The sequence below is a fragment of the Procambarus clarkii genome, chromosome 66, assembly GCF_040958095.1.
Source record: "Procambarus clarkii isolate CNS0578487 chromosome 66, FALCON_Pclarkii_2.0, whole genome shotgun sequence".
Lineage (NCBI taxonomy): Eukaryota > Metazoa > Arthropoda > Malacostraca > Decapoda > Cambaridae > Procambarus > Procambarus clarkii.
This window is the reverse complement of record NC_091215.1, coordinates 20,126,327-20,150,875: the sequence shown is the minus strand read 5'-3', so window position 1 is coordinate 20,150,875 and position 24,549 is coordinate 20,126,327. Positions and strand designations below refer to the sequence as shown.

Sequence of the window (24,549 nt, the reverse complement as noted above, 5' to 3'; positions counted from 1 at the left end):
ATTCAATATTATTGACAGCAAGAAGACAGAGTAAATAGTATTAGTTTCCTCTATAAGGACTCTGCCTTCCCACTATAACATTTATATTAATCTACTAAAATCCAATGTGTCGGAACACAACAAAGTTGTCAGCGAGTTGCTACAGTATCCCGTCTCGAGGGTGACGCAAACATTTGGAGTCTTACTTACAGTTGGGTTTGCTGAATCTTAAGTGTTTTTGGGCCAACTTAATATATTCCTGAGGTGCTCCCGTGAGTGGTTCCTCATCCCAGGCGTCTCCTTCAGACACCATCCACCGGAAATTACTTGCAAATTTCTGACGCGGATAGCCACTTCCTTTATTCTCCTTCCTCCTCCTCCTCCTCCTCCTCCTTCCCTTTACTGTCGCTTCACACACTTCCTCTTCTCATTTTGTTTCTTAACTCTTAATTTGTTTTTAATTAAACAATTCCTCTTTGCTTCCTATTTTATTTATCCTATTTACAGCCAATCGATTTTATCATCATATGTTTAACAATTTCTTCATGTCAGTTGTCATAACTTCTTGTCATTTGTCGTTGGTATTGTCTGTCAGGCTTCCCTAATTTTGGTATCTGTGCCAAGTCTTGCTTGGTCTCGGATCTCTGCCAAGTCTTGCTTGCTCTCGGATCTCTGCCAAGTCTTGCTTGGTCTCGGATCTCTGCCAAGTCTTGCTTGGTCTCGGATCTCTGCCAAGTCTTGCTTGGTCTCGGATCTCTGCCAAGTCTTGCTTGGTCTCGGATCTCTGCCAAGTCTTGCTTGGTCTCGGATCTCTGCCAAGTCTTGCTTGGTCTCGGATCTCTGCCAAGTCTTGCTTGGTCTCGGATCTCTGCCAAGTCTTGCTTGGTCTCGGATCTCTGCCAAGTCTTGCTTGCTCTCGGATCTCTGCCAAGTCTTGCTTGGTCTTGGATCTCTGCCAAGTCTTGCTTGGTCTCGGATCTCTGCCAAGTCTTGCTTGCTCTCGGATCTCTGCCAAGTCTTGCTTGCTCTCGGATCTCTGCCAAGTCTTGCTTGGTCTCGGATCTCTGCCAAGTCTTGCTTGGTCTCGGATCTCTGCCAAGTCTTGCTTGCTCTCGTATCCTTGTCCTAAACTTGTGCTCTATTTCCTTCTTTACTCACCTAACTTCCTTTCCTAAACAGTCATGATTGCTTATATCATAGATTATTGTTATTTACAGTTTGTCTGTCTGAGGAAACACTTAACGACTGGAGAGAATAAGGGAAATAACGTGGCTTAAAAATTATAACTTTCTTTTCGAGTATCTTGGTTAGGTCCTGACAGCCGAGAGGACACCGCTCGGGATTCGTAGTCCTGCGGTTCCGGGTTCGATCTCCGTTGGAGGCGGAAACAGATGGGCAGAGTTTCTTTCACCTTGATGCCCCTTGCCCCTATTCATAACCGTCACAATTTGTTCATTATGGATCCTATTTAGAACTTCCTTTGATATTAAAAGATAACGTTTCCTTTAACAAATTGTTCACATTAATTGCACAGTGATGAAATGTTTCAGAGGACACTTCCTCTGAAACAATTCCTTCCGCAATTCCTAGGCCTAGTATAGCACATATATGTACTATATTAAGTCTCAGATACCGTGTATTACGCCTAGAATAGTTAGGTTAGCAACGTAAATAAAAAAGTGTATTTACGTTGGCGTGAAACTCGAGTGGTGTGCAATAGACGACAAAGTATACCCGCCGGGAAAAGAAGATTGCAGGAGTTTTACAGTGGCCGGTGCAAAAGTGACACTAGCAGTGTGATATTATAGTATATATATGTATATATTATATATATATATATATATATGTATATATATATATATATATATATATATATATATATATATATATATTAGTATATTTTGGTAGTAGTCTTTCCTGTAGACATATATTATTAAATATGACCGAAAAAGTATGATTAATAATTCTAACACGAATTTTCTCAATCTTTCGTACATTTCTTATCACTGTTGGTGGTAATTCAAAAATCAATTCTCCAAAATTCATTTTTATTTCTAGTCTGACGCGACACTTGAGCGCGTTTCGTAAAACTTATTACATTTTCAAAGACTTTAGTTTACACATACACAACTGAATAGAACTTACACATCTCCGATTTGTTTATATCTACATTTTAGTGAGGTGGTATTAATAGGGTATTAAATTCATCAACACAAGACAGAACACGAAACAATGGGTATTGAATGGAAGTGATTATAGTAAGCCTATTGGTCCATATTTCTTGATGCTTCTATATTGGAGCGGAGTCTTGGGGTGGGTAGAATATAGTTGTGCATTAATTGGCTGTTGATTGCTGGTGTTGACTTCTTAATGTGTAGTGCCTCGCAAACGTCAAGCCGCCTGCTATCGCTGTATCTATCGATGATTTCTGTGTTGCTTACTAGGATTTCTCTGGCGATGGTTTGGTTGTGGGAAGAGATTATATGTTCCTTAATGGAGCCCTGTTGCTTATGCATCGTTAAACGCCTAGAAAGAGATGTTGTTGTCTTGCCTATATACTGTTTTTTTTGAGCTTACAGTCCCCAAGAGGGCATTTGAAGGCATAGACGACGTTGGTCTCTTTTAAAGCGTTCTGCTTTGTGTCTGGAGAGTTTCTCATGAGTAGGCTGGCCGTTTTTCTGGTTTTATAGTAGATCGTCAGTTGTATCCTCTGATTTTTGTCTGTAGGGATAACGTTTCTATTAACAATATCTTTCAGGACCCTTTCCTTCGTTTTATGGGCTGTGGAAAAGAAGTTCCTATAAAATAGTCTAATAGGGGGTATAGGTGTTGTGTTAGTTGTCTCTTCAGAGGTTGCATGGCGTTTCACTTTCCTTCTTATGATGTCTTCGACGAAACCATTGGAGAAGCCGTTGTTGACTAGGACCTGCCTTACCCTACAGAGTTCTTCGTCGACTTGCTTCCATTCTGAGCTGTGGCTGAGAGCACGGTCGACATATGCGTTAACAACACTCCTCTTGTTGTACAAGAGGAGTGTTGTACAAGAGGAGTCTTGTACCTGCCCAGACAGGTACAAGAGGAGTGTTGTTAACGCATATGTCGACCGTGCTCTCAGCCACAGCTCAGAATGGAAGCAAGTCGACGAAGAACTCTGTAGGGTAAGGAAATTAGAGCAGCCTCGTATAGGCTTTTAGCAGTTTATTGTCTTATGAAGATAAAGATCTGTTAATATTCCTGCTCGACCCACACACGAATCAATCTTCCTACAGAGTAGTGTGATGACTTATGGGAAATAATCAAAAGAAGCGCTTCAATATATTGGCCGATTCAAAATGCTATTTTGCAGCATATTATCCTCCCCCCCCCCTCCCTGAACCACCAAGTTACCTCGTTGTTGAGAACGACCCTTAACACTCTCCCACTCCATAATGAGCTCACATTTCCGGAAAACTAATGTGACGGGAGTCTTAATAAAGTTATCCAATAAAAAACAACTCCGTGAGGGCAACGTTTTCTGTGTCTCGCCGTCAGTGATGTCAGAGAGAACTGAACGTTAAGAAAAATGAGAATGAAAGAAAATGGGCGGGAAAAGTTATTATATATTGCCGGCAGAAAGACGGATGTCGCCCGAGCACCAACCCCTGTGAGAACCATGGCACCATGAGGCCAGCTGCCCATGCCAACGGCGCCATGGGACCAGCAGCCCATGACAACGGCGCCATGAGACCAGCTGCCCATGGCAACGGCACCATGGAGCCAGCTGCCCATGGCAACGGCACCATGGGACCAGCTGCCCATGGCAACGGCACCATGGAGCCAGCTGCCCATGACAACGGCACCATGGGACCAGCTGCCCATGGCAACGACACCATGGGACCAGCAGCCCATGGCACCGGCACCATGGAGCCAGCTGCCCATGGCAACGGCACCATGGAGCCAGCTGCCCATGGCAACGGCACCATGGGACCAGCTGCCCATGGCAACGGCACCATGGAGGCAGCTGCCCATGACAACGGCACCATGGGACCAGCTGCCCATGGCAACGGCACCATGGGACCAGCTGCCCATGGCAACGGCACCATGGGACCAGCTGCCCATGGCAACACCATGGGACCAGCTGCCCATGGCAATGGCACCATGGGACCAGCTGCCTATGGCAACGGCACCATGGGACCAGCTGCCCATGGCAACGGCACCATGGGACCAGCTGCCCATGGAAACGACACCATGGGACCAGCTGCCCATGGAAACGACACCATGGGACAAGCTGCCCATGGCAACGGCACCATGGAGCTAGCTGCCCATGGCAACGGCACCATGGGACCAGCTGCCCATGCCAACGACACCATAAGGCCAGCTGTCCATGGCAACGGCACCATGGGACCAGCTGCCCATGGCAACGGCACCATGGAGCCAGCTGCCCATGGCAACGGCACCATGGGACCAGCTGCCCATGGCAACACCATGGGACCAGCTGCCCATGGCAATGGCACCATGGGACCAGCTGCCTATGGCAACTGCACCATGGGACCAGCTGCCCATGGCAACGGCACCATGGGACCAGCTGCCCATGGAAACGACACCATGGGACCAGCTGCCCATGGAAACGACACCATGGGACAAGCTGCCCATGGCAACGGCACCATGGAGCTAGCTGCCCATGGCAACGGCACCATGGGACCAGCTGCCCATGCCAACGACACCATAAGGCCAGCTGTCCATGGCAACGGCACCATGGGACCAGCTGCCCATGGCAACGGCACCATGGAGCCAGCTGCCCATGGCAACGGCACCATGGGACCAGCTGCCCATGGCAACGGCACCATGGAGCCAGATGCCCATGGCAACGGCACCATGAGACCAGCAGCCCATGACAACGGCACCATAAGGCCAGCTGTCCATGGCAACGGCACCATGGGACCAGCTGCCCATGGCAACGGCACCATGGAGCCAGCTGCCCATGGCAACGGCGCCATGAGACCAGCTGCCCATGGCAACGGCACCATGGAGCTAGCTGCCCATGACAACGGCACCATGGGACCAGCTGCCCATGGCAACGACACCATGGGACCAGCTGCCCATGCCAACGGCACCATAAGGCCAGCTGTCCATGGCAACGGCACCATGGGACCAGCTGCCCATGGCAACGGCACCATGGAGCCAGCTGCCCATGGCAACGGCACCATGGAGCCAGATGCCCATGGCAACGGCACCATGGGACCAGCTGCCCATGGCAACGGCACCATGGAGCCAGCTGCCCATGGCAACGGCACCATGGAGCCAGCTGCCCATGGCAACGGCACCATGGAGCCAGCTGCCCATGGCAACGGCACCATGGAGCCAGCTGCCCATGACAACGGCACCATGGGACCAGCTGCCCATGGCAACGGCACCATGGGACCAGCAGCCCATGACAACGGCGCCATGAGACCAGCTGCCCATGGCAACGGCACCATGGGACCAGCAGAACATGACAACGGCGCCATGAGACCAGCTGCCCATGGCAACGGCACCATGGGACCAGCAGCCCATGACAACGGCGCCATGAGACCAGCTGCCCATGGCAACGGCACCATGGGACCAGCTGCCCATGGCAACGGCACCATGGAGCCAGCTGCCCATGGCAACGGCACCATGGGACCAGCAGCCCATGACAACGGCGCCATGAGACCAGCTGCCCATGGCAACGGCACCATGGAGCCAGCTGCCCATGGCAACGGCACCATGGAGGCAGCTGCCCATGACAACGGCACCATGGGACCAGCTGCCCATGGCAACGGCACCATGGGACCAGCTGCCCATGGCAACGGCACCATGGGACCAGCTGCCCATGGCAACGACACCATGGGACCAGCTGCCCATGGCAATGGCACCATGGGACCAGCTGCCCATGGCAACGGCACCATGGGACCAGCTGCCCATGGCAACGGCACCATGGGACCAGCTGCCCATGGAAACGACACCATGGGACCAGCTGCCCATGGAAACGACACCATGGGACAAGCTGCCCATGGCAACGGCACCATGGAGCTAGCTGCCCATGGCAACGGCACCATGGGACCAGCTGCCCATGCCAACGGCACCATAAGGCCAGCTGTCCATGGCAACGGCACCATGGGACCAGCTGCCCATGGCAACGGCACCATGGAGCCAGCTGCCCATGGCAACGGCACCATGGGACCAGCTGCCCATGGCAACGGCACCATGGAGCCAGATGCCCATGGCAACGGCACCATGAGACCAGCAGCCCATGACAACGGCACCATAAGGCCAGCTGTCCATGGCAACGGCACCATGGGACCAGCTGCCCATTGCAACGGCACCATGGAGCCAGCTGCCCATGGCAACGGCGCCATGAGACCAGCTGCCCATGGCAACCTCACCATGGAGCCAGCTGCCCATGACAACGGCACCATGGGACCAGCTGCCCATGGCAACGACACCATGGGACCAGCTGCCCATGCCAACGGCACCATAAGGCCAGCTGTCCATGGCAACGGCACCATGGGACCAGCTGCCCATGGCAACGGCACCATGGAGCCAGCTGCCCATGGCAACGGCACCATGGAGCCAGATGCCCATGGCAACGGCACCATGGGACCAGCTGCCCATGGCAACGGCACCATGGAGCCAGCTGCCCATGGCAACGGCACCATGGAGCCAGCTGCCCATGGCAACGGCACCATGGAGCCAGCTGCCCATGACAACGGCACCATGGGACCAGCTGCCCATGGCAACGGCACCATGGGACCAGCTGCCCATGGCAACGGCACCATGGGACCAGCTGCCCATAGCAACGGCACCATGGAGCCAGCTGCCCATGGCAACGGCACCATGGAGCAAGATGCCCATGGCAACGGCACCATGGGACCAGCTGCCCATGGCAACGGCACCATGGAGCCAGCTGCCCATGGCAACGGCACCATGGGACCAGCTGCCCATGGTAACGGCACCATGGGACCAGCTGCCCATGACAACGGCACCATGGGACCAGCTGCCCATGGCAACGGCACCATGGGACCAGCTGCCCATGGCAACGGCACCATGGGACCAGCTGCCCATGGCAACGGCACCATGAGACCAGCTGCCCATGACAACGGCACCATGGGACCAGCTGCCCATGGCAACGGCACCATGGGACCAGCTGCCCATGGCAACGGCACCATGAGACCAGCTGCCCATGACAACGGCACCATGGGACCAGCTGCCCATGACAACGGCACCATGGGACCAGCTGCCCATGGCAACGGCACCATAGGACCAGCTGCCCATGGCAACGGCACCATGGGACCAGCAGCCAATGGCAACGGCACCATGGAGCCAGCTGCCCATGGCAACGGCACCATGAGACCAGCTGCCCATGGCAACGGCACCATGGAGCCAGCTGTCCATGGCAACGGCACCATGGAGCTAGCTGTCCATGGCAACGGCACCATGGGACCAGCTGCCCATGGCAACGGCGCCATGAGACCAGCTGTCCATGGCAACGGCACCATGGAGCCAGCTGTCCATGGCAACGGCACCATGAGACCAGCTGCCCATGGCAACGGCACCATAGGACCAGCTGCCCATGACAACGGCACCATGGAGCCAGCTGCCCATGGCAACGGCACCATGGGACCAGCTGCCCATGGCAACGGCACCATGGGACCAGCTGCCCATGGCAACGGCACCATGGGACCAGCTGCCCATGACAACGGCACCATGGGACCAGCTGTCCATGGCAACGGCACCATGAGACCAGCTGCCCATGGCAACGGCACCATAGGACCAGCTGCCCATGGCAACGGCACCATGGGACCAGCTGCCCATGGCAACGGCACCATGGGACCAGCTGCCCATGGCAAGGGCACCATAGGACCAGCTGCCCATGACAACAATGATGAGCTAATCAGACACATTACTGTCTCAGACACTACGTACTCGGACCACAAGCTCATAGACGTCCAAACTAACATTAATAACGGTAGTAGGCCCAAGAGAAACAACAAGCGAGAAGGGTTATTCAGTAAATTCAATTTTAATAATAAAAGGATAGACTGGGAGAAAATAAACATGAAACTTACAAACATTCAATGGGAAAATGTTCTAAGAAATAAAAATCCTACACAGGGAATATAAAAACTGACTTCTGAAGCATATGAAGTCTGTCTGAAACATGTTCCTTCGAGGAAAGCCAGAAAAAGGTCCAATGTAGAAAGAGAACGCAGACGACATTACAAATGAAGGAAGAAATTAACGGAAATGCTTAAGCAGACACGACTTTCCATACAAAGAAGGAATAACTTAAACAGGGAGATTGAAGAAATCGAACAGAGACTGAAGCATTCATATCAGACTGAAGAAAGGCAACTGGAGCAGAAAGTAATTCAAGAAAGTAAAGCAATTCACAAAATATTTCTTCACATATGCTAAATCAAAAGCAAAAACCACTGCAGTATTGGACCTATTCGTATTAGTGAAGATTCATACACTGAGAATGACAAAGTAATTAACGAAATTCCTGAAAAAGCAATATCTTCTTGAGGTTATCTTGAGATGATTTCGGGGCTTTTTAGTGTCCTCGCGGCCCGGTCCTCGACCAGGCCTCCACCCCCAGAAAGCAGCCCGTGACAGCTGACTAACACCCAGGTACCTATTTTACTGCTAGGTAACAGGGGCATAGGGGCGAAAGAAACTCTGCCCAATGTTTCTCGCCGGCGCCTGGGATCGAACCCAGGATCACAAGCCCAGCGTGCGGTCCGCTCGGCCGACCGGCCTGCCCGGTCATGTCCAATATGAGGACATGTTTAGCACTCCGATAAACAGCATGGAAGTGGAAGATCCGGACAACTTCTATATGCATGATATTCAAACACCTGTAAATATAACTGACATCAACACGAGCATAACAGATTTTGAAAGAGAAATTGACAATATGCTCATGCACTCAGCCCCGGGTCCAGACTCATGGAATTCAATATTCATAAAGAAATGCAAAGTGACGGTAGCACAGGCACTTAGTATAGTGTGGAGGAAGAGCTTGGACACGGGGAAGATACCAGATGCGCTTAAAGTAGCAGACATTGCCCCTCTACACAAGGGAGGTTATCTTGAGGTTATCTTGAGATGATTTCGGGGCTTTTTAGTGTCCCCGCGGCCCGGTCCTCGACCAGGTCCACCCCCAGGAAGAGGGACCAAAGCATTGGAAAAAAAATTATAGACTAGATGCACTAACGTCCTACATAATAAAAGTATTTGAGACAGTGATCAGGAGTCGGGTCACTTGATTTATGGAAACAGATGACCTCCACAATCCAGGCCAACATGCAGGAAGATCATGCCTCTCACAGCTACATGACCATTACGACAAAATCACCGAGGCATTAGAAGAAAACCAGAATGCAGATGTTGTATACACAGACTTTGCAAGAGCATTTGACAAATGTGACCATGGAGTGATAACACACAAAATGAGGTCAATGGGAATAACTGGTAAAGTACGTAGGATGCTGGATACTCAATTTCCTGTCGAACAGAACACAAAGAGTAACAGGCAGTCAAATAAAATCGAGTCCAAGCGCAGTTAAAAGCTCTGTACCTCAGGTATAGTTTTTGCACCACTGCTGTTCCTTATTCTCATATCAGATATAGACAAAAATACAAGTCACAGCTTCGTGTCATCCTTTGCAGATGACACTAAAATCAGCATGAAAATTACCTCTGCTGAAGACATTGAAAAACTTCAAGCAGATATTAATAAAGTTTTCGACTGGGCAACACAAAATAACATGATGTTTAACAGTGATAAATTCCAGGTGCTCAGGTACGGTTAAAATGAGGACCTTACACATAATACAGGGTACAAAACACAATCGAATCTTCCCATAGTAGGAAAATAGCATGTAAAGGATTTGGCAATAATGATGTCTGACGACCTAACGTTTAGGGAGCATAACCAAGCAAATATTGCGTCAGCCAGAAAAATGATCGGATGGATTACGCTGGGAGAGAGTATTCACTCTCAGTATCATAATGGAATGACACTGAACTCTTGAAGAGTTCAGTATCATTCCATCCAGGTAGATGTCAGTCTTGTGTCAGAAGAAGCTTCACTTGCGCAATACATTCAGATCTCTATCAGTGACTCAAGTTCCTGATGAACGTGACTCAAATGGTGAGAACTTGGTCAAGTTCTGTATTTTGGAAAGTAGTCGTGACAACTAAGCCAGTTATTAAAGTATTGTGTTAAACTGTTTATTGATCTGACCAATATGTCAGTTTATTGGGTTAAATTGCTGTGGAAATGTCACTTTAGTGACACAAGTATGTCAACGTGACATACTTGTGTTCAGAAATCCATTTAGTGCAAAGAGTAACAATCATTGAAGACTGGGGTGAGTCAGTTCAAAGACTCATCAGTACTCCAAGGTTATTCTGCGGGGTTGATAACGGTAGTAGGCCCAAGAGAAACAACAAGCGAGAAGGGTTATTCAGTAAATTCAATTTTAATAATAAAAGGATAGACTGGGAGAAAATAAACATGAAACTTACAAACATTCAATGGGAAAATGTTCTAAGAAATAAAAATCCTACACAGGGAATATAAAAACTGACTTCTGAAGCATATGAAGTCTGTCTGAATCATGTTCCTTTGAGGAAAGCCAGAAAAAGGTCCAATGTAGAAAGAGAACGCAGACGACATTACAAATGAAGGAAGAAATTAACGGAAATGCTTAAGCAGACACGACTTTCCATACAAAGAAGGAATAACTTAAACAGGGAGATTGAAGAAATCGAACAGAGACTGAAGCATTCATATCAGACTGAAGAAAGGCAACTGGAGCAGAAAGCAATTCAAGAAGTAAAGCAATTCACAAAATATTTCTTCACATATGCTAAATCAAAAGCAAAAACCACTGCAAGTATTGGACCTATTCGTATTAGTGAAGATTCATACACTGAGATTGACAAAGTAATTAACGAAATCCTGAAAAAGCAATATCTTCTTGAGGTTATCTTGAGATGATTTCGGGGCTTTTTAGTGTCCTCGCGGCCCGGTCCTCGACCAGGCCTCCACCCCCAGAAAGCAGCCCGTGACAGCTGACTAACACCCAGGTACCTATTTTACTGCTAGGTAACAGGGGCATAGGGGTGAAACAAACTCTGCCCAATGTTTCTCGCCGGCGCCTGGGATCGAACCCAGGATCACAAGTCCAGCGTGCGGTCCGCTCGGCCGACCGGCCTGCCCGGTCATGTCCAATATGAGGACATGTTTAGCACTCCGATAAACAGCATGGAAGTGGAAGATCCGGACAACTTCTATATGCATGATATTCAAACACCTGTAAATATAACTGACATCAACACGAGCATAACAGATTTTGAAGAGAAATTGACAATATGCTCATGCACTCAGCCCCGGGTCCAGACTCACGGAATTCAATATTCATAAAGAAATGCAAAGTGCCGGTAGCACAGGCACTTAGTATAGTGTGGAGGAAGAGCTTGGACACGGGGGAGATACCAGATGCGCTTAAAGCAGCAGACACTGCCCCTCTACACGAGGGAGCAAAGCATTGGAAAAAAAATGGAGACCAGTTGCACTAACGTCCCACATAATAAAAGTATTTGAGACAGTGATCAGGAGTCGGGTCACTTGATTTATGGAAACAGATGACCTCCACAATCCAGGCCAACATGCAGGAAGATCATGCCTCTCACAGCTACATGACCATTACGACAAAATCACCGAGGCATTAGAAGAAAACCAGAATGCAGATGTTGTGTACACAGACTTTGCAAAAGCATTTGACAAATGTGACCATGGAGTGATAAAACACAAAATGAGGTCAATGGGAATAACTGGTAAAGTACGTAGGATGCTGGATACTCAATTTCCTGTCGAACAGAACACAAAGAGTAACAGGCAGTCAAATAAAATCGAGTCAAAGCGCAGTTAAAAGCTTTGTACCTCAGGGTATAGTTTTTGCACCACTGCTGTTCCTTATTCTCATATCAGATATAGACAAAAATACAAGTCACAGCTTCGTGTCATCCTTTGCAGATGACACTAAAATCAGCATGAAAATTACCTCTGCTGAAGACATTGAAAAACTTCAAGCAGATATTAATAAAGTTTTCGACTGGGCAACAGAAAATAACATGATGTTTAACAGTGATAAATTCCAGGTGCTCAGGTACGGTTAAAATGAGGACCTTAAACATAATACAGGGTACAAAACACAATCGAATCTTCCCATAGTAGGAAAATAGCATGTAAAGGATTTGGCAATAATGATGTCTGACGACCTAACGTTTAGGGAGCATAACCAAGCAAATATTGCGTCAGCCAGAAAAATGATCGGATGGATTACGCTGGGAGAGAGTATTCACTCTCAGTATCATAATGGAATGACACTGAACTCTTGAAGAGTTCAGTATCATTCCATCCAGGTAGATGTCAGTCTTGTGTCAGAAGAAGCTTCACTTGCGCAATACATTCAGATCTCTATCAGTGACTCAAGTTCCTGATGAACGTGACTCAAATGGTGAGAACTTGGTCAAGTTCTGTATTTTGGAAAGTAGTCGTGACAACTAAGCCAGTTATTAAAGTATTGTGTTAAACTGTTTATTGATCTGACCAATATGTCAGTTTATTGGGTTAAATTGCTGTGGAAATATGTCACTTTAGTGACACAAGTATGTCAACGTGACATACTTGTGTTCAGAAATCCATTTAGTGCAAAGAGTAACAATCATTGAAGACTGGGGTGAGTCAGTTCAAAGACTCATCAGTACTCCAAGGTTATTCTGCGGGGTTCATGTAGTACTTAAGTAACGGTTATCAGAGTTGAGATAACCGGTCAAGAAAAAGATACTTTTTTTTGCAGTCAATAAACACAAAGGAGATGGCAGCAGTCTCCCCTTTCCTCTCCCCGGTGGAGGCGGAGACAAATGGGCAAAAATGTTGCTTTCACCCTGATGCTCCTGTTCACCTAGTAGTAAATAGGTACCCGGGAGTTAGACAGCTGCTACGGGCTGATTCCTGGGGGGGGGGGGGGGTAACAAAAAGAAGCCCTGGTCGAGGACCGGGCCGCGGGAACGTTAAGCCCCGAAATTATCTCAAGATAACCTCAAGAAGAACCGCCCTCCTTAATAACCGATGTAAATTCTTCCCCCTTCGTCCTGCCCTGAGAATGAGTAGCAGTCCCCCCCCCCCCCCATTCCCTTCCCCTGCTCTCTGGGTTATCTAAGGGACGAGTACGCCCCTTTCTGTGTAACTAAAGCTAGGAAATAGTTGCTAGAGTGAGTAAAGCTTATAATTAAGATTAAGGGTGGCCTTTACTCCCAGAGTAAGAGGTAAGAGCGGGGAACAGGGGTAAATTACCCCAAATGGGGCAAAAATTAATTTTTTTAGGGTAAAGAAACCTAAAAAAATAAATATAAGTATACAACAAACTGTATACTATTTTTTTAGAAAACGTCAGTAATTGTTTGAATTTTCGAAACTATAGAACAAGGGGTTCTATAGTTTTATATAGAATATAGTCTATGTGATATAGTCTATTATTTCATCACAAGTGATTGTGAGGTAATGCCAAAGAAAGTTCTCCAGTCCCAGAGTAATTAATTGGCTAGTCGAAGGCAAAGATAATCCAAGGAATCAATTAAGCTAAGTAGAGGAGACCAGGAGCAGGTAAGAGTTCCATATTACCCACTATCCCCCTCACCCCTTCCCCCTCCCAACCACCAGCCCCATAACACCACCACCACCAGCCCCATAACACAACCACCACCAGCCCCATAACACCACCACCACCAGCCCCATAACACAACCACCACCAGCCCCACAGCACCACCACCACCATCCCACAGCACCAACACCACCAGCCCCACAGCAGCACCACCACCGGCCCCACAGAACCACCACCACCAGCCCCCCAGAAACACCACCACCACCAGCCCCACAGCACCACCACCACCAGCCCCACAACACCAACACCACCAGCCCCACAGTACCACCACCACCAGCCCCACAGCAGCACCACCACCAGCCCCACAGAACCACCACCACCAGCCCCCCAGAAACACCACCACCACCAGCCCCACAGCACCACCACCACCAGCCCCACAGCACCACCACCACCAGCCCCACAGCACCACCACCACCAGCCCCACAACACCAACACCACCAGCCCCACAGTACCACCACCACCACCAGCCCCACAACACCACCACCACCAACCCCACAGCAGCACCACCACCAGCCCCACAGAACCACCACCACCAGCCCCCCAGAAACACCACCACCACCAGCCCCACAACACCAACACCCCCACAACACCACCACCACCAGCCCCACAACACCATCACCACCACAACACCACCAGCCCCACAACACCACCACCACCAGCCCCACAACACCACCACCACAACCCCACAACACCACCACCACCACCAGCCCCACAAAACCACCAGCCCCACACTACCACCACCACCAGCCCCACAACACCACCACCACCAGCCCCACAACACCACCACCACCAGCCCCACAACACCACCACCATCAGCCCCACACCACCACCAACACCAGCCCCACACCACCACCAACACCAGCCCCACAACACACCACCACCAGCCCCACAACACCACCACCAGCCCCACACCACCACCAACACCAGCCCCACAATACCACCACCAGCCCCACAACACCACCACCACCACCAGCCCCACACCACCACCACCAGCCCCACACCACCACCACCAGCCCCACAGCCCCACCACCTCCAGCCCCACAGCACCACCACCAGCCCCAGAGCACAACCACCACCAGCCCCACACCACCACCACCAGCCTCACAACACCACCACCAGCCCCACAACACCACCACCAACCCCACACCACCACCACCAGCCCCACAGCACCACCACCACCAGCCCCACAGCACCACCACCACCAGCCCCACAGCACCACCACCACCAGCTCCACAGCACCACCACCACCAGCCCCACAGCACCACCACCACCAGCCCCACAACACCACCACCACCAGCCCCACACCATCACCACCATCAGCCCCACACCATCACCACCAGCCCCACAGCACCACCACCAGCCCCACAACACCACCACCACCAGCCTCACATCACCACCACCACCAGCCCCACAACACCACCACCAGCCCCACAGCACCACCACCACCAGCCCCACATCACCACTACCAACCCCACACCCCACCACCACCACCAGCCCCACACCACCACCACCACCAGCCCCACAATACCACCACCAGCCCCACAACACCACCACCAACCCCACACCACCACCACCAGCCCCACAGCACCACCACCACCAGCCCCACAGCACCACCACCAGCCCCACAGCATCACCACCACCAGCACCACCACCACCAGCCCCACAACACCACCACCACCAGCCCCACACCATCACCACCAGCCCCACACCACCAGCACCACCAGCCCCACAACACCACCACCAGCCCCACAACACCACCACCAACCCCACACCACCACCACCAGCCCCACAGCACCACCACCACCAGCCCCACAGCACCACCACCAGCCCCACAGCACCACCAGCACCACCACCACCAGCCCCACAACACCACCACCAGCCCCACAGCACCACCACCAGCCCCACAGCACCACCAGCACCACCACCACCAGCCCCACAACACCACCACCAGCCCCACAACACCACCACCACCAGCCTCACAACACCACCACCAGCCCCACACCACCACCACCAGCCCCACAGCCCCACCACCTCCAGTCCCACAGCACCACCACCAGCCCCAGAGCACAACCACCACCAGCCCCACACCACCACCACCAGCCCCACAACACCACCACCAGCCCCACAACACCACCACCAACCCCACACCACCACCACCAGCCCCACAGCACCACCACCACCAGCTCCACAGCACCACCACCACCAGCCCCACAGCACCACCACCACCAGCCCCACAGCACCACCACCACCAGCCCCACAGCACCACCACCACCAGCCCCACAACACCACCACCACCAGCCCCACACTATCACCACCATCAGCCCCACACCATCACCACCAGCCCCACAGCACCACCACCAGCCCCACAACACCACCACCACCAGCCTCACAACACCACCACCAGCCCCATAGCACCACCACCACCAACCCCACAGCACCACCACCACCAACCCCACAGCACCACCACCACCAACCCCACAACACCACCACCACCAGCCCCACACCATCACCACCACCAGCCCCACAACACCACCACCACCAGCCCCACAACACCACCACCACCAGCCCCACATCATCACCACCAGCCTCACAACACCACCACCACCAGCCCCACAACACCACCACCACCAGCCCCACAGCACCACCACCACCAGCCCCACAACACCACCACCACCAGCCCCACACTATCACCACCATCAGCCCCACACCATCACCACCAGCCCCACAGCACCACCACCAGCCCCACAACACCACCACCACCAGCCTCACAACACCACCACCACCAGCCTCACAACACCACCACCAGCCCCACAGCACCACCACCACCAGCCCCACAACACCACTACCAACCTCACACCACCACCACCACCACCAGCCCCACACCACCACCACCACCAGCCCCACAATACCACCACCAGCCCCACAACACCACCACCAACCCCACACCACCACCACCAGCCCACAGCACCACCACCACCAGCCCCACAGCACCACCACCAGCCCCACAGCACCACCACCAGCCCCACAGCACCACCACCACCAGCCCCACAACACCACCACCACCACCAGCCCCACACCATCACCACCAGCCCCACACCACCACCACCACCAGCCCCACAATACCACCACCAGCCCCACAACACCACCACCAACCCCACACCACCACCACCAGCCCCACAGCACCACCTCCACCAGCCCCACAGCACCACCACCACCAGCCCCACAGCACCACCACCAGCCCCACAGCACCACCAGCACCACCACCACCAGCCCCACAACACCACCACCAGCCCCACAACACCACCACCACCAGCCTCACAACACCACCACCACCAGCCCCACACCATCACCACCACCAGCCCCACAACACCACCACCACCAGCTCTACAGCACCATCACCAGCCCCACAACACCACCACCAGCCCCTTAACACCAACACAGCCCCACAACACCACTACCAGCCCCACACCACCACCACCAGCCCCACAGCACCACCACCAACCCCACACCACCACCACCAGCCCCACAGCACCACCACCACCAGCCCCACAGCACCACCACCAGCCCCACAGCACCACCACCAGCCCCACAGCACCACCACCAGCCCCCACCACCACCACCAGCCCCACACCACCACCACCACCAGCCCCACACCACCACCACCAGCCCCCCACCACCACCACCAGCCCACAACACCACCACCACCAGCCCCACAGCACCACCACCAGCCCCACCACCACCACCACCAGCCCCACACCACCACCACCACCAGCTCCACACCACCACCACCACCAGCCCCACACCACCACCACCACCAGCCCCACACCACCACCACCACCAGCCCCACACCAACACCACCACCAGCTCCACACCACCACCACCAGCCCCACACCACCACCACCACCAGCCCCACACCACCACCACCACCAGCCCCACACCACCACCACCAGCCCCACACCACCACCACCACCAGCCCCACACCACCACCACCACCAGCCCCACAGCCAACGCTCCACACCACCACCACCACCAGCCCCACACCACCACCACCACCAGCCCCACACCACCACCACCACCAGCCCCACACCACCACCACCACCAGCCCCACACCACCACCACCACCAGCCCCACACCACCACCACCACCAGCCCCACACCACCACCACCACCAGTCCCACACCACCACCACCACCAGTCCCACACCACCACCACCACCAGTCCCACACCACCACCACCACCAACCCCACAAGCACCACCACCAGCCCCACAGCACCACCACCAGCCCCCACCACCACCACCACCAGCCCCACACCACCACCACCACCAGCCCCACACCACCACCACTAGGACCCACCACCACCACCAGCCCCACAGCACCACCACCAGCCCCACAGCACCACCACCAGGACCCACCACCACCACCAGCCCCACAGCACCACCACCAGCCCCACACCACCACCACCACCACCAGCCCCACACCACCACCACCAGCTTTACAGCACCACCACCCAGCCCCACACCACCACCACTAGGACCCACCACCACCACCAGCCCCACAGCACCACCACCAGCCCCACAGCACCACCACCACCAGCCCCACAGCACCACCACCAGGACCCACCACCACCACCAGCCCCACAGCACCACCACCAGCCCCACACCACCACCACCACCACCCCCACAGCACCACCACCACCAGCCCCCACCACCACCACCACCAGCCCCACAGCACCACCACCAGCCCCACACCACCACCACCACCAGCCCCACAGCACCATCACCACCAGCCCCCACCACCACCACCAGCCCCACACCACCACCACCAGCCCCACAGCATCACCACCACCAGCACCACCACCACCAGCCCCACAGCACCACCAGCACCACCACCACCAGCCCCACAACACCACCACCAGCCCCACAGCACCACCACCAGCCCCACAGCACCACCAGCACCACCACCACCAGCCCCACAACACCACCACCAGCCCCACAACACCACCACCACCAGCCTCACAACACCACCACCAGCCCCACACCACCACCACCAGCCCCACAGCCCCACCACCTCCAGTCCCACAGCACCACCACCAGCCCCAGAGCACAACCACCACCAGCCCCACACCACCACCACCAGCCCCACAACACCACCACCAGCCCCACAACACCACCACCAACCCCACACCACCACCACCAGCCCCACAGCACCACCACCACCAGCCCCACAGCACCACCACCACCAGCCCCACAGCACCACCACCACCAGCCCCACAGCACCACCACCACCAGCCCCACAGCACCACCACCACCAGCCCCACAACACCACCACCACCAGCCCCACACTATCACCACCATCAGCCCCACACCATCACCACCAGCCCCACAGCACCACCACCAGCCCCACAACACCACCACCACCAGCCTCACAACACCACCACCAGCCCCATAGCACCACCACCACCAACCCCACAGCACCACCACCACCAACCCCACAGCACCACCACCACCAACCCCACAACACCACCACCACCAGCCCCACACCATCACCACCACCAGCCCCACAACACCACCACCACCAGCCCCACAACACCACCACCACCAGCCCCACATCATCACCACCAGCCCCACAACACCACCACCACCAGCCCCACAACACCACCACCACCAGCCCCACAGCACCACCACCACCAGCCCCACAACACCACCACCACCAGCCCCACACTATCACCACCATCAGCCCCACACCATCACCACCAGCCCCACAGCACCACCACCAGCCCCACAACACCACCACCACCAGCCTCACAACACCACCACCACCAGCCTCACAACACCACCACCAGCCCCACAGCACCACCACCACCAGCCCCACAACACCACTACCAACCTCACACCACCACCACCACCACCAGCCCCACACCACCACCACCACCACCCCCACAATACCACCACCAGCCCCACAACACCACCACCAACCCCACACCACCACCACCAGCCCCACAGCACCACCACCACCAGCCCCACAGCACCACCACCAGCCCCACAGCACCACCACCAGCCCCACAGCACCACCACCACCAGCCCCACAACACCACCACCACCACCAGCCCCACACCATCACCACCAGCCCCACACCACCACCACCACCAGCCCCACAATACCACCACCAGCCCCACAACACCACCACCAACCCCACACCACCACCACCAGCCCCACAGCACCACCTCCACCAGCCCCACAGCACCACCACCACCAGCCCGACAGCACCACCACCAGCCCCACAGCACCACCAGCACCACCACCACCAGCCCCACAACACCACCACCAGCCCCACAACACCACCACCACCAGCCTCACAACACCACCACCACCAGCCCCACACCATCACCACCACCAGCCCCACAACACCACCACCACCAGCTCTACAGCACCATCACCAGCCCCACAACACCACCACCAGCCCCTTAACACCAACACAGCCCCACAACACCACTACCAGCCCCACACCACCACCACCAGCCCCACAGCACCACCACCAACCCCACACCACCACCACCAGCCCCACAGCACCACCACCACCAGCCCCACAGCACCACCACCAGCCCCACAGCACCACCACCAGCCCCACAGCACCACCACCAGCCCCCACCACCACCACCAGCCCCACACCACCACCACCACCAGCCCCACACCACCACCACCAGCCCCCCACCACCACCACCAGCCCCACAACACCACCACCACCAGCCCCACAGCACCACCACCAGCCCCACCACCACCACCACCAGCCCCACACCACCACCACCACCAGCCCCACACCACCACCACCACCAGCCCCACACCACCACCACCACCAGCCCCACACCAACACCACCACCAGCTCCACACCACCACCACCAGCCCCACACCACCACCACCACCAGCCCCACACCACCACCACCACCAGCCCCACACCACCACCACCAGCCCCACACCACCACCACCACCAGCCCCACACCACCACCACCACCAGCCCCACACCACCACCACCACCAGCCCCACACCACCACCACCACCAGCCCCACACCACCACCACCACCAGCCCCACACCACCACCACCACCAGCCCCACACCACCACCACCACCAGTCCCACACCACCACCACCACCAGTCCCACACCACCACCACCACCAGTCCCACACCACCACCACCACCAACCCCACAGCACCACCACCAGCCCCACAGCACCACCACCAGCCCCCACCACCACCACCACCAGCCCCACACCACCACCACCACCAGCCCCACACCACCACCACTAGGACCCACCACCACCACCAGCCCCACAGCACCACCACCAGCCCCACAGCACCACCACCAGGACCCACCACCACCACCAGCCCCACAGCACCACCACCAGCCCCACACCACCACCACCACCACCAGCCCCACACCACCACCACCAGCTTTACAGCACCACCACCAGCCCCACACCACCACCACTAGGACCCACCACCACCACCAGCCCCACAGCACCACCACCAGCCCCACAGCACCACCACCACCAGCCCCACAGCACCACCACCAGGACCCACCACCACCACCAGCCCCACAGCACCACCACCAGCCCCACACCACCACCACCACCAGCCCCACAGCACCACCACCACCAGCCCCCACCACCACCACCACCAGCCCCACAGCACCACCACCAGCCCCACACCACCACCACCACCAGCCCCACAGCACCATCACCACCAGCCCCCACCACCACCACCAGCCCCACACCACCACCACCACCAGCCCCACACCACCACCACCACCAGCCCCACACCACCACCACCACCAGCTCCACACCACCACCACCACCAGCCCCACACCACCACCACCACCAGCCCCACACCACCACCACCAGCCCCACACCACCACCACCAGCCCCACACCACCACCAGCCCCACACCACCACCACCACCAGCCCCACACCACCACCACCACCAGTCCCACACCACCACCACCACCACCAGTCCCACACCACCACCACCACCAGTCCCACACCACCACCACCACCAACCCCACAGCACCACCACCAGCCCCACAGCACCACCACCAGCCCCACAGCACCACCACCAGCCCCCATCACCACCACCACCAGCCCCACACCACCACCACCACCAGCCCCACACCACCACCACCACCAGCCCCACACCACCACCAGCCCCACAGCACCACCACCAGCCCCACAACACCACCACCACCCCCACAACATCACCACCAGCCCCACAACACCACCAGCCCCGCAGCACCACCACCCCCACAACACCAGCACCACCCCCACAGCACCACCACCAGCCCCACACCACCACCACCACCAGCCCCACACCACCACCACCACCACCACCAGCCCCACACCACCACCACCACCAGCCCCACACCACCACCAGCTCCACAGCACCACTACCAGCTCCACACCACCACCACCACCAGCCCCACACCACCACCACCACCAGCCCCACAGCACCACCACCAGCCCCCACCACCACCACCAGCCCCACTCCACCACCACCAGCCCCACACCACCACCACCAGCCCCACACCACCACCAGCCGCACACCACCACCACCAGCCCCACACCACCACCACCAGCCCCACACCACCACCACCAGCCCCACACCACCACCACCAGTCCCACAGCACCACCACCAGCCCCACACCACCACCACCAGTCCCACAGCACCACCACCAGCCCCACACCACCACCACCAGCCCCACACCACCACCAGCCGCACACCACCACCGCCACCAGCCCCACACCACCACCGCCACCAGCCCCACACCACCACCGCCACCAGCCCCACACCACCACCGCCACCAGCCCCACACCACCACCACCACCAGCCCCACACCACCACCACCACCAGCCCCACACCACCACCACCACCAGCCCCACACCACCACCACCACCACCAGCCCCACACCACCACCACCACCACCAGCCCCACACCACCACCACCACCAGCCCCACACCACCACCAGCCCCACACCACCATCAGCCCCACACCACCATCACCACCAGCCCCACACCACCACCAGCCCCACACCACCACCACCACCAGCCCCACACCACCACCACCACCAGCCCCACACCACCACCACCACCAGCCCCACACCACCACCACCACCAGCCCCACACCACCACCACCACCAGCCCCACACCACCACCCCCACAACACCACCACCAGCCCCACACCACCACCACCACCAGCCCCACACCACCACCACCACCAGCCCCACACCACCACCACCACCAGCCCCACACCACCACCACCACCAGCCCCACACCACCACCACCACCAGCCCCACACCACCACCACCACCAGCCCCACACCACCACCACCACCAGCCCCACAGCACCACCACCACCAGCCCCACAGCACCACCACCACCAGCCCCACACCACCACCACCACCACCAGCCCCACACCACCACCACCACCACCAGCCCCACACCACCACCACCACCAGCCCCACACCACCACCACCACCAGCCCCACACCACCACCACCACCAGCCCCACACCACCACCACCACCAGCCCCACACCACCACCACCACCAGCCCCACACCACCACCACCACCAGCCCCACACCACCACCACCAGCCCCACAGCACCACCACCACCAGCCCCACACCACCACCACCACCACCAGCTCCACACCACCACCACCAGCCCCACACCACCACCACCACCAGCCCCACACCACCACCACCAGCCCCACACCACCACCACCAGCTCCACAGCACCACCACCAGCCCCACACCACCACCACCACCAGCCCCACACCACCACCACCACCAGCCCCACACCACCACCACCACCAGCCCCACACCACCACCACCACCAGCCCCACACCACCACCACCACCAGCCCCACACCACCACCACCACCAGCCCCACACCACCACCACCACCAGCCCCACACCACCACCAGCCCCACACCACCACCACCACCAGCCCCACACCACCACCACCACCAGCCCCACACCACCACCACCACCAGCCCCACACCACCACCAGCCCCACACCACCATCAGCCCCACACCACCATCAGCCCCACACCACCATCACCACCAGCCCCACACCACCACCAGCCCCACACCACCACCACCAGCCCCACACCACCACCACCACCAGCCCCACAGCACCACCACCAGCCCCACACCACCACCACCAGCCCCACACCACCACCACCAGCCCCACAGCACCACCACCAGCCCCACACCACCACCACCACCAGCCCCACACCACCACCACCACCAGCCCCACACCACCACCACCAGCCCCACAGCACCACCACCACCAGCCCCACACCACCACCACCACCACCAGCCCCACACCACCACCACCAGCCCCACACCACCACCACCACCAGCCCCACACCACCACCACCAGCCCCACACCACCACCACCAGCTCCACAGCACCACCACCAGCCCCACACCACCACCACCACCAGCCCCACACCACCACCACCACCAGCCCCACACCACCACTACCACCAGCCCCACACCACCACCACCACCAGCCCCACACCACCACCACCACCAGCCCCACACCACCACCACCACCAGCCCCACACCACCACCACCACCAGCCCCACACCACCACCACCACCAGCCCCACACCACCACCACCCCCACACCACCACCACCACCAGCCCCACACCACCACCACCACCAGCCCCACACCACCACCACCACCACCACCAGCCCCACACCACCACCAATAACTACCACTACCGCCTTGTTTGTTTGAACAACTGGATCAATATTTAGAGTGGCTGTGGATGTCGCTAGCGTCCA

At 56.7% G+C, this 24,549-nt stretch overlaps 1 protein-coding gene across 1 annotated transcript in view; it reads left to right on the top strand.

Annotated features, from left to right (window-relative positions):
• The first annotated feature begins 3,639 nt into the window (after nt 1-3,639).
• The window catches only part of LOC123769330 (mucin-19-like), a 73,670-nt gene continuing 52,760 nt past the window's right edge, over nt 3,640-24,549 (top strand). The window contains exon 1 of the mRNA XM_069310088.1: nt 3,640-7,923. Coding sequence (XP_069166189.1) covers nt 3,640-7,923 — 4,284 coding nt within the window. The remainder of the gene's footprint in view (nt 7,924-24,549) is intronic.